This window comes from Molossus molossus, unplaced genomic scaffold, assembly GCF_014108415.1.
Source record: "Molossus molossus isolate mMolMol1 unplaced genomic scaffold, mMolMol1.p scaffold_m16_p_20, whole genome shotgun sequence".
Classification (NCBI taxonomy): domain Eukaryota; kingdom Metazoa; phylum Chordata; class Mammalia; order Chiroptera; family Molossidae; genus Molossus; species Molossus molossus.
In genome coordinates, this window is record NW_023425356.1 from 19,373,381 (window position 1) to 19,385,496 (window position 12,116).

Sequence of the window (12,116 nt, forward strand, 5' to 3'; positions counted from 1 at the left end):
TTTCCAAGAGCCTTAAAAATCACACTTGGTTAGAAAGTGAGCTACAAAAGTGACCTAATTAAGGAGAGACAATCCACAGAGCACATTTTAGATTTGATCATGTAAAAGGAATAATCCTACCAATGGTGGAATTATGAATAAAAAAGGAAAAACAAGTTCCTTCCATTGATTAAAATCAAAACCTTAACACAGAATTTCTATCACTTCTGGATGTTGAAATGGGAGAAGAGTATACCTTCCCAATGCCCTCCCAGCTGTCTTTCAGGAAACTAGGGCCTTGTGACTGCCATTTGTCTTTTATTGTTTTCTCTTGCATACGGCAGTTTCAATTTAGTTTTTCAAGATCTCATCACTGGATGCCGAGTCACAAGAAAAAATGGTTCAATTGTTTATTTTCTGTATTGCTAAGCCAATAGGAGCCATAGAAAGACATGATAGAATTTCATGTCATCAAAGCTGGGTCGGCCTATGGGGTTGTTCCCTGGGGAACTGTGTTCTGTTTATGAGACAAAAAGAGTAAATGGATAGTTGAGGACCAGAAGGGTAAGTGGTGGCCAAGATTAAAGAGCTCACCAACATCTGAGTGTTCTTATTTCTGGCCATACCAATCAATTACATTTTTGACTGTGAGGAAAATAGGGCCATGTGATCAAGTTCTACTCAAGACAATAAGAAAAGAAAGGATTTATGTCATCCCTGACTCCAAGTGGAAAAGAGCACGGGGTCTTCTCCATGCTCAGTCTACTTTCCTGTTTTTGTACCCTAATGCAGAGGACAAGGCACTTGATGATGGTGAGGCCATTTGAGGAAAGGAACCTGGCTCCCTTTATGACTGCATGGAGCAAAGACCTTGCCAACCCACAATGGACTTGGACACAAGTAAAAATAACTTGTATTAAACTGAGCCAAAAAAATGTAAGGGGTATTTGTTACAGCAGCTAGTTTATGTTGACTAATAAATTATATGATTAGGACACATTATTTTTCTGTTTGTTTGACTAACCCTACTAACCCTAATAATCAGAATAATAATAATCCATTATTCTGATGCTAGGTGGCACTGTTTGCTTTGATGTGATAGTGGATCTTATCTACTGATTAAACAAGAAGACAGATTAATAAGACTTAGGGTAAACATTTTTCTTTTTTTCTTTATCCCTTCAATTGTTTGGATGAGACCCACCCGCATTATCAAAGGTAAAGTTTTTTTTTTTGTTTGTTTGTTTTTTGTTAATCCTCAATCGAGGATATTTTTCCATTGATTTTTAGATAGAGTGAAAGGGAGGGGAGGAGAGAGAAAGAGAGAGAGAGACATCAATGTGAGAGAGACACATTGATAGGTTACCTCCTGCACGACCCTGATGGGGGCTGGGGATCAAACCTGCAACCCAGATACATGCCCTTGACTGGGAATCTAACCCATGACACTTTGGTCTGTGGGCTGACGTTCTAACTTCTGAGCCAAACCAGCCAGGGCTAGGGTAAACATCTTTCAAATAGACTTTAAAGAATACAGTCAGGTAAAAAGTTAGGATCAAAACTATCGCAATTGCTTGTGTTATAACTAATGCTCATGGTTTTCTCATCATTTCATTTTACAACCTAAGGAAAAATATGTTTTTTTATGCCACTGCAGGAAAATTTGCCTTGTCACCCAGGAATATAAAAAGAAACATACTTTTGATGTAAATATGAATATACACACATCTATATGACTACATGGTTGACAATTCTACCATGATTCATTTCACGGTAAACATTTCTACACCCTAGGAAGACAGAGAGGTGGGCTTTCCAGCCCTCACTTCCTGTGGCCCCTGCAGCACTACGTGTGAAGTGAACAGTTTGCATCGTGGGGATGCAGTAGATGAGCTCTCGTGTGTTACCCTGGGAAACTCCCAATGTAGCATGCATGGGTGTGCATGTATGCCTGTATGAAGGGTCATGTGGGGAGTGAAGTACACCCCTCTAGATGACTGCCAATGCATAAGGTAGGCACTGTGACTCTCCACTCCCTTCCTGGCAGAGTGGGCACTCAGTGAAGGGGAGAATGGACTGAGATAAATATGGAGGCTGTGAGTCCTTGTGTGTGTTTGAGAAACTGAGTCACAGGGATCAGAAAGAAAATGAGGGAGGAGAAGCAGATTCACATATGTAAGAACAACATCTCCTGAAATGAATGGACATTGGCTGGATAAGTCAGCCATCTGAAAGCCAGGATGATGGGCGGGGCACCCAGGGTGAGAGGCAGAAGCAGAGCCAGTGCAGGCAGCGCCAACTAGACTGCAGTGTGACTCACTGAGTTGCAAGAAGAGAGCCCTGCTCCAGCCTCGGGCGCCCAAGGAACAGCCTCTGGGTGGCATTGTACAAGCTCCCATTGCCAGCCCAAGAAAAGTCATTGGGGGAAATCTCCACCCACCTAGTACCAGCATCCAAAGACTCTGAATGAAGCCTCTCCTCACCAACCTGTCTGTGAACAGGTCCTATTTCACAAGGAAAAGGAATGAAGACACTGAGTCAGACCACGACACACACACTCAGGAGTGAAATTGAAAGTGCATTTAATGGGGGAAGAACAGAGCTGGTCCACATGTTTTCACCTTAAGTCCCTCTTCAGAGGAATCCTGAGCAGCTGAAAACGAAGGTTCTAAGGTGTTAAGACCCTCAACCTCATTCAGAAGCTCAGAGGCCCAGAGTGTTTGGGAAGGAAGCTTCATAGCACGTATTTCTAGGGTGAAATGAGGGAGGATTGTGACAGCATGCTGAATGCAAGGCAAAGGGGACTCCAGCAGAATGGAGAGGGGATTCAGCATTTGGTGGTTGGTTCCTCAAGCACACGGACCACCTCACTTCTGCTTGGTCTGCTGAACTGGGGCCGGAATGACTGTTGAAGGACATGGCTCTGGCACTGCGGGTTGACACGGCACTGGAACCTTGGGTTGGCAGGGCTCAGGAACCTTGGGTTGGCAAGGCTCTGGAACCTTGGGGTGACATGGCTCAGGAACCTTGGGTTGGCAGGGCTCTGGAACCTTGGGGTGACATGGCTCAGGAACCTTGGGTTGGCAGGGCTCAGGAACCTTGGGGTGGCATGGCTCAGGAACCTTGGGTTGGCAGGGCTCTGGAACCTTGGGTTGGCAGGGCTCCTTGGTTTGGGGGACACATGGTTCCTGGGCTGGGGGCTGGCAGGGCTGCTTCACCTGCTGCTGCTGCAGCTGAGGGGGTGCGGTGCAGGGCTGCTTCTGCTGGTGGGAACTCATGGTTCAAAGGAGGCTGGACCTAGAGACAGAACAGATGGTGAAACAGGGATCAACTTGGGAAGAAGCCAGTTCAGGTCTCCTAAGAAGCAAATGTTCTCTTTCTCTCTGTACCACTAAGAACAACTCGATAATCTCTGAGCCTTTGAACAGGGGCAATGAAAGATAATTTGCTCTACTCTACTCAGGCCTCTCCCAGTGCTCTCTGTCTTCCTGGCACATCTTAAACCCCAGTTAACAACACAACACAACACAACACAACACAACACAACACAACACAACACACAACCACAGGCTCCTGGAAGAAATGTGAGAGCACAATATTGGATCACATGGAAATGTGATGCTATTATTTGGGGAAAAAAAAAGAAAAACCCAGTAACTTCAGCCCACCCACACATTTCTGATAATAGAAAGGTGTATCACCTATAAGATCACTACTGATTTCTCCAGAGCCCCACATGATCCCTCCTCTAGCCTCGCTCACACCCTACTCTGCCTCTACTGTTTCCTTCAATCTACTCGTTCAAATACTGCCCAACCACCATGGCTCACAGATGGCCTAAAATGGTACCTTTGGGAGGAATTGCTAGAGCTAACCTTCTAGAAATCACCCCTGTCCCCAAAGTGCACAGCACTTTGCTTGTCCTTACTGCTTTATGCGGGTGACTTTCTACATGGTACTTTAACTTTCTTGTCCACGTCTTATTTATTTATTTATTTTTGTATAAATTGTAGTTTCATGGAATAAATTCTCTATTGTCTAAATATTTTTTTTAGCAAAGTACCAACATAATAAATTCTCATAAAACAATCTGGTGAAGGAATAAAATTCTCTGTATTAAGGTTATAAATAAAGAAATAATTATAATGTCACTATAAGTTCTACGAACTGTAAGTTAGCAAGTTAGCAGGAATTCTCCTGCTGACTGGAGGTCTTACATTAGCCCATCCTCTTCTCGCTGACAACAAAAACTGATGGGACAGAATTGATGACGCCTTACATCCATCTCCTCAAGCGCAAACTATGATTACTTTTACAACAGAGCTATTCCTAGAGCTTGTAACTCTGATAACTGAACTTCAATAGTGGAGGGAAAGATAGCAAGAGTACCAAGGAGGTCCCCCCACCAAAAACGAAAATACCTTAAGTAAAGGGTAAAACGTTCCAAGGAAAGAGAGTCGCCTGGTGTGCAGAGCAGAGCAGGCTGTGTGGTCACTCAGATCTGGTGTAGTGTCCCAGTTAACTAGCTTTTTATAGTGATCGAAACCTGTCTCAAGGAAATGGGAATTTTTTTTTGGAACTGCTATGTCTTAATTCTCTGCCTGCGAAACATGATTCACTCCAGTCGCCTCATCTACCTGTTGGTTCAGTTTTTGCGGTGAACCACCCACTTGACATTTTTTTGGCACTTGCTGTCTGACAATGATGTCATCTGGGCTTTAGTCCCACTGAGGGTCCTTTACACCCAAAGGGAGCGTTTAAGGTGAGGATGGTGTGTGCTAAAAGATAAGAGGAAGGAGAAGTACCAGGGTTGCTGGACCCAGAAACAGCCCTGTTTCCTGGGGCCCTAATCCTTGGCACAGACCAGGCCTGGTGAGCTGCTTAGTACTGGAAGTGGATGTGGAAATAAATAGTTGTTTCTGGTTCTCCTGGAAGGCCAACAGCTTGGTGGCATGAACTTTTCCAGGTGGAAAAACGTAATAGTTTCATTTATACATTCCTAAGTGTACCCAGGTCTGGGAGGGGAGAGGCAAGGCTCAAATGTTTCTTTGGGCCCTAAAAATCCTTCACAATAGAAGATAGGACATGGGGACCCCGATCAGTGATGGGGACCCCAATCAGTGGAAACCTGGAAAAGACAATCAGGTTCAGCAGCCCCAAGGAACCCGGTCCTTTTACCCATCCACTTGTTCTGTCTAATGTGCCAGTGGACCCTAAAGACACTGTCTCCCATGGGGATCCCTTCCTGGGGGAAACACAGGGACATGGGGCCTGGGACTCCTTGATCCTTTATAGCAAGATAAAATGGAAATGAGGTCACTAATCCAGGCCCACTTTAATACACTATCTATTACAAGCTGGGGTCTTTGGAAAATCCAAATCAATCTTCAAACCCAAGTGTTTAACTTTGCTCACCTAAATGTTGTGGATTGCCTGCTGGTTCCACAACTGGGTCACCTCCCCTGAACTGGAGCCCAGGATCAGCCAGCCACCACCAGGAGCTTATCCCACTGGCCTCCTAGTGATTATTCTATTCTCCATCCCTGCTCAGTTTTTGGTGTGTAGTCATTGCTCAGTGGAATGACAGTTACAGAACAGATGAATGAATCAATGTCGTTATTTGTTATGAGACACCAGGGGCTGCTTTGAGAATATCGAGGACGTTTCTTATAAGAGAAACACTCCTTTGTGACAAGCCACACGGTGTGAGCTGAGATTAAGAGTAAGGGTTCAGCAGAAACAGATGTTTCTGCTACCATCACCACCCATCTGTTTCCCTTCTAGAGTTTAAGCAGCACTCCCCGCTGGGCTGGGCTGCTGCTACCACCGTGCTTGAGTTTAAGGTCTCTTGCTCAATGTAGCTCTCTTCTAGGTTTGCATATAAGCCTCTCCTCACCCAAACCCCATCTCTAAAGACCCTGCAAAGAAAATTCCAAGCATGCCTTGCTGCTAATCTGGTGGAATACTCAAACATAGGGCAACTTGCTTCTTGCTCTTGGTCCTCCATGGCACAGCCATGGATCTGGCTGACCTGATCTTCAGCTCTGAGGCTTTACTCCTGCCTCTCATGCCTTTCCTGGACCCACATCCTTGGTTATCAAGGGGTGGGGACTGCCATTCAATACTCTCTAATTTGACCTGATGCACCTATCTGACTTGTGCATCTTTTCCTCAAGCTAACACCTTTTCCTTTCTAGTATCTTAATTTATTCTTGACTCTACTGCATTTTTGTCTATAGTACAGTGAATAGTTGGGTATTACACCCTTTTACACTATGCACAGAAGCTCAGTTTCTTCACCTGTAATGCTGGATTGGCCAGTGAATTTGCTGGAAGCCATATATATGGCTTCTGATTGCTACTAACATCTCCCCACATACCTCTGACATTCACACTGATGCCCTCTGACATGTCAGAATGATAGGATGCTGCTAATTTTCTTATTGTGAAGCCTGACCTTTCTTAGTCTTACTAGTTAACTGTACTAGACTCCTGTTAATACACACCACCATGTGGCCCTCTCATTGTAGGCTTTGTGCAAGATCCTTCTTTTCCTTTCTGACCCAAAGCATCTATGACACGAATGTGCAAGGTACCCATAGAACAAGGCATTGCTGCGTGCGCAGTCCAGAAGTGTGGGAGAGTTAGCGCACATGGAGCCAGACTGGACAAATGCTGGTGAATGGGAGTGACAGGAGGCTATGGATAAACACTTCCTTCTGCCTTCTTCTCCAGGCAAAGAGTTCTACACTTCTCACTACATGAGAAAAAGCACAAAAACATCTTATTTTTCAGTTGCAAACCACAATCTGATTGCTCCAAAATAGATGTGAATCTCAAGAACTGAGGCTCAGCCACATGGGAGATTGCAGCCTTCAGGAGGGAGGTGGACCATCCTAAAGTTGAGCAGGATTAGTTACTTTTCAAGTGATCTGCAAGGACAAGTCAGGGAGTGTCAGGTAATGACATGCCCTAGATTCTCTCCACTGGAATGGGCTCAGCACTGGAGGACTTGTCTAACCTTGTAGTTTCAACAAATTGCTGTTCACAGAGGAACAGTTTGAGGAGTCTCCAACTCTAGATCAAAGGAACTCCTCCAATTCATTCATTTGACTGATTCTTGAGCTCCTACAATAAGCCAGGTTCTAGACACTTGGGGTTTGTCAATGAACACTAACAAAGACCTTTGACCTTGTGGACTTTATATACTATAGGGGAGGATGGAAATAAACAACAAAGAGACATGATGAATATATAAATTATGTAAATGCTATGAAAAAAGTAATACCTGTGTAAACAGTGGAGAGCACCAAAGAAGTGGGGGTCATGTGCCCTCACTGAGAGTGTGATGTTTTAACAGATTTGGGGAGGTGAAAAGTTAGGTATTAGGATATCTGTGCAAACAGTTCTAGGTCAAGAGAGTATCCGATGCAAATGCTCCAAGGCCAGAGCCTGCCTGGCATGTTCCAGCGACACTGTGGTTGAGGAGAGAGTAAGTTCAAGAGAGGCAAGGGCTACAGGAAAGTAAGTTTGTCCTCTACTTTCTCTTTCTGCTGTTAGCCATCACCGGTACAAGGACAGACCTTTCTTTTCCATGGCGCGTCTTCAGTCGGCAGCAGCAATCAGCTCAGAACAAGATGCACCAAGGAATGTTTCTTCAGGCACCCAAATGACACTTACATTCCATGGGCTTCCTTAAACATTTCTACTCTACAGAGGAAGGGTTACCTACAAGAGTGGATCAAAGTCACATAAGAGAAGCGTTTGAAGACAGGAAATGCTCTTTTAGCAGGCTTTAGTTTGTCATGTGTGATAAGAATACCAATGAGTTACTCTAATTTGGTAAATGTATACTTGGGATTTTTGCAAAAATATCTTCTGCTATAAAGTGATGTTAAAGAAATATATTAAGTAAATATTGCTGTACATGTATATGAGGTTGTGGTAAAATAGGGGTGCTGGTGTGAGAGTAATTGAATATTGGGGAAAACTACCCTAACATACCTTTTACTACTAACCAAATGGCACCTGTCTTATCTTCCTGGTTACAAAGGGCCCAGTGAAAGCTCTCTGTGGTTTCCTACCTTAAATCTTGGCCCAGAACTCACCACAGCCTCTTTCTTTGGTTATCAGCCAGTGGGGCAATTGTCCACATACCTGGTTTCACCACCCCCACATTGTGTATTTTCTTTTGTCTGTGTGTGTGTGTTTATCAGCAATATTAGCTTCATATGTGTTCAGAATAGAGGGCTCCTTGCATTACTGGACACTAGGACACCCCTGCTTTACTTTTCCTCCGCACCCACCTAAATGTCATTGTGTTAAACGTTCAGTTAGTAAAATTGTTAACTGTTACTTGAAAAGCAGACTATTTGCTCAATAAGCCCATATATATATGTATGAAGTGACTAGCCCATGCTGGGTAACTCAGCTGGTAGAAGCATTGTCCCCTACACCAAAAAGATTGCGGATTTGATTCCCATTCAGAGCACAGACCTAGGTTGTGGGTTCAGTCCCCTGTTGGGGTGCATATGAGAGGCAACTAATTGATGTTTCTCTCTCTTTTTTTCTCACTCTCTCTCTTTCTCTCTCCCTTCCTCTCTCTAAGATCAATAAACACATCCTTGGGTGAGGAATAAAAAAAAAAATGCAGAAATTTGGTGAATGTTAGCTACTATTGACTTCCTTTGGCAAAATATTAAGTTTGTGAAGGAAATGGGCCAATTTGCAATTAGAAAGAAAAGGAATTATTAGAGTACAGAAATTTGGTAGGAAAAGTTGACTACTTTTAAATCTGAACACAAAGACATGAAACTGAAGAAACAAAGGTCTTAAGACAAATGCCTGCAGCAAAGATGAGATTAAAGGAATAGTCTTCCTAACCATGCTATTCCAGAGAGCATTAGGGCAGTTGCAGTCCATGTAGAAAAAAGGAAAATGGGAGGAAAGAGGCAAATAAATTAGCATGGCTTGAGAATTAGGTCAGGAAAGCTCTTTGAATAGAGTTACTACCAAGGGGGTTGCCTGGAAAAAATCAGAAGTCTGCCAAATTTTTTATGGAACTGTTTTGCCTAAGAAACCATGAGCCCAGACTACAAAAGCTGTGTTTCAAAGAGCCTTAAAACTATATTAAATCAGAAAGAGCAGCGTAACCTGCACTGCACCAGAGAAAGACATACATCCACTTCCAGAGAGTCTAATGAGAAAGGAAGAACCCCCAGAAGCCAAGACTGCTTCTGGAGAGTGAAGCCCATGACATAGCAATGAACTGGTATCATCCCTGAGAAGAGGGTGGACTTCAGCATGCCTGCTCAGTGGTATTTTGGAATGCCTGTGGAATGATATTGGCTATCTCCTTTTCTTCTCCTTTTTCCATGGGGAAGTTTCTCCTGCAGTTATTCTGTCCCTGCTCCACAATTGCACATTGGAGTGTGGGAGGGGTGGAAGGACTGACCTTTGTATTTTCTCGTTTGCTGGATCAAGAAGAGAGGTTTTGCATGGAAAGAATATGAGGGAGAGAACTGTGTATTACCCAGAGATCCTGGACTTTAAAGTGGTTGCAATGACTGTATTGGACCTTGAGTTGTCTCTCATGAGGGAAGAGATGAGTGTGACTATAGAAAGAAGAAAGCAAATAGATACTTGGCAACCTCAAGGCTGAACTGCAAAGAGATGTGCAGGCCTCCCAATAGTGTGGTCTCTGATTTTGGGGGCAAACAGTCATGTGAAGTTGTGTGGGACCATGTGACTGACATCTAGCCAATGGGATGTCATTGGAAATGCAGATCGTCTTTATCTATGGGGTTAAGAGCAAGCCTGCCTTCTCCCCCACTTTCTATGTCTGCTTAGAAGAATACAGAGGAAGGGTGGCCCGGAAGTTTATAAGGCATGGAGGGGATGGAGTCTGAGTTCCTGCCAACCCACATTGTAATAGGGTTTATATATGAAAAACAAATTGTATGATGTTATGGACATTTTAGGGATTTTTGTCTCAGAAGGAAATCTTCCTTGATAAATACATATGACACAAATAAGTTTTATTTGATTATTATTTGTTTATTTGTTTTAGTGGTAGGAACATTGCATACTAGGATGTGGTAAGAGATATTAAATAAATAAAAAATTATGATAGGAATTACAGTTCTGCTTTCCAATACATTTTTAAAGTAGTATATCCAAGTAGAAATTGCATGATAAAAGTATCATAATTAACATATTTATAAGAAAATGCCCATAGACTTTGAGTTTTGTTAATTTTAATGAAAAAATGTGCATTTAAAAAAAATGTTGTGGGGTGTGGAGAAAAGGGGACTCTAGTACACTGCTAGTGGGAATGCAGACAGGTACAGCCACTATGGAAAACACTATGGTGTTTCCTCAAAAAGTTAAAAATTGAACTTCCATTTGACCCAGTGATCCCACTACTAGGAATATACCCTAAGAAGCCTGAAACACCAATCAAAAAGAATGTATGTACCGCTATGTTCATTGCAGCACTATTTACAATAGCTAAGATCTGGAAACAACCCAAGAGTCCATCAGTAGATGAGTGAATAAAAAAGTTGTGGTACATATACACAATGGAGTACTATGCAGCTGTAAGAAAGAAAGACCTCTTATTCTTTGAGACGACATGGAGGGACCTGGAGAGTATTATGCTAAGTGAAACAAGCCAAGCATAGAAAGACAAATATCACATGATCTCACTTATTTGTGGAATATAATGAACTAAACAAACTGATGAACAAAATTGACCCAGAGACATAGAGGTAGGGTACAGACTGACAAACCTCAGAAGAGGGGGTGTTGTGGGAGAAGAGATAAACCACAGAACTTATATTCATGTATGCATAACCAGTGGACATAAACAACAAAGCTGGGGATGAGGTGGGGGGGGAGTTAGAGGGGGGAGGGTGTCAATGGGGGGAAAGGAGAAACATCTGTAACAAAAAACAAATTAATAAAAATAATTTTTAAAAATGCTGATTGCCGGCATTCTACCATACAAAAAACAAACAAACACACACACACACACACAAAAAAAAACAGTTGTAGGAAAATAAAACTGCAAAGTATATATCACAAAAACAAAGACGAGTGTACTTTTGATAATTACATTTAATGTTCCATGCCTCTAGCAAATTCTGTGATTTTTGTTATAATTTTTTCACTAGAAAAGTAATGTGGGGTTTTCTGTTCCTGAACCTCTATTGCAGTCATGATATTTACATAGGTCATGGACAGAGTCCAATTGGGGAGCCTCTCAATCAGATTTGGAGGGAATAATTCCACTGTCACATTTCTATCTGTTTTCTGGAAGGTACAGCACCCATTTTTCCAAAGTATTGCAGGCACAAGGAGAACAGATCAGGGGGTTTGCAGTTCCAAGTTTTGCTGCTTTAGACACAAAGAGAACAGAATGGGGTGGGGAAGGATCAGGAATGATCTGGGTCCAGAGTGAGGTTCAGAAAGTTCCCCTCAAACCCACAGCATCATTTGGTGAAGGTATAAACCACTTAGCATCTCAGAAGACAGTAGATAAGCTCCTACTATTTGATAGGTGGCAGGCTGGGCTCTGAGCTATAGCCCTGAACAGGACAGAGAGGGTCCCTGCCCTCATGGTGCTCACAGAATGGGGAAGTCAGATGTGATGCAGCGATCATGGGTGTGACGAGCGTCATGGAGCAGGACACGCAGGGACATAGGCTGCAGCCCACCCGACAACTGTGTCAAGGGCCAGAGGGCCTGATAAGACCTAAAGTCCAGGTAGGCCACTGGGTTCCGGGGAAGTGGGGGTGGCAGGAGTGGGGAGGGTTGTAGGATCCAGAGCATTATAGAGAACAGGCAGAGAGAGGGGAGAGAATTGAGAAAATTAAGTAGAGGTGTGGCATGAATAGATGAGAAAAGTGGCTGCCCTAGGCCCACCATGAGACTTCTGAGTCAGAAATAAGAAAGTTCAGGGAACTCTCTCAATCATCACTTACTATCAGAACCAGAGGAATTCTTTCTTTTAGAAATTATGGAGGTCATGGTTCCAGTAGGAAGAAAATAAATAAATGAAGGTGTTAAAAAAAGAAATGAAAAAACGAAGAGAAACGAACGTGCGTTTCTTTATCTGCACAAGTTCAATCAGCTCT

The 12,116-nt window shown here is 43.1% G+C and overlaps 1 protein-coding gene across 1 annotated transcript; it reads right to left on the reverse strand.

Moving 5' to 3' along the window:
• Nucleotides 1-2,588: 2,588 nt before the first annotated feature.
• Nucleotides 2,589-4,463, reverse strand: SPRR1B (small proline rich protein 1B). Its single transcript, XM_036273225.1, has 2 exons — nt 4,401-4,463; nt 2,589-3,276 (listed from the first exon to the last, which is right to left on the reverse strand). Exon 2 carries the CDS (start codon nt 3,255-3,257, stop codon nt 2,847-2,849), a length of 411 nt encoding a protein of 136 aa, XP_036129118.1. The 5' UTR covers nt 3,258-3,276; nt 4,401-4,463; the 3' UTR covers nt 2,589-2,846.
• Between the last annotated feature and the right edge of the window lie 7,653 nt (nt 4,464-12,116).

Excerpts from the sequence above, each read along its gene's own strand:
- SPRR1B (XM_036273225.1), bottom strand. The coding sequence starts at position 3,257 with ATGAGTTCCCACCAGCAGAAGCAGCCCTGCACCGCACCCCCTCAGCTG.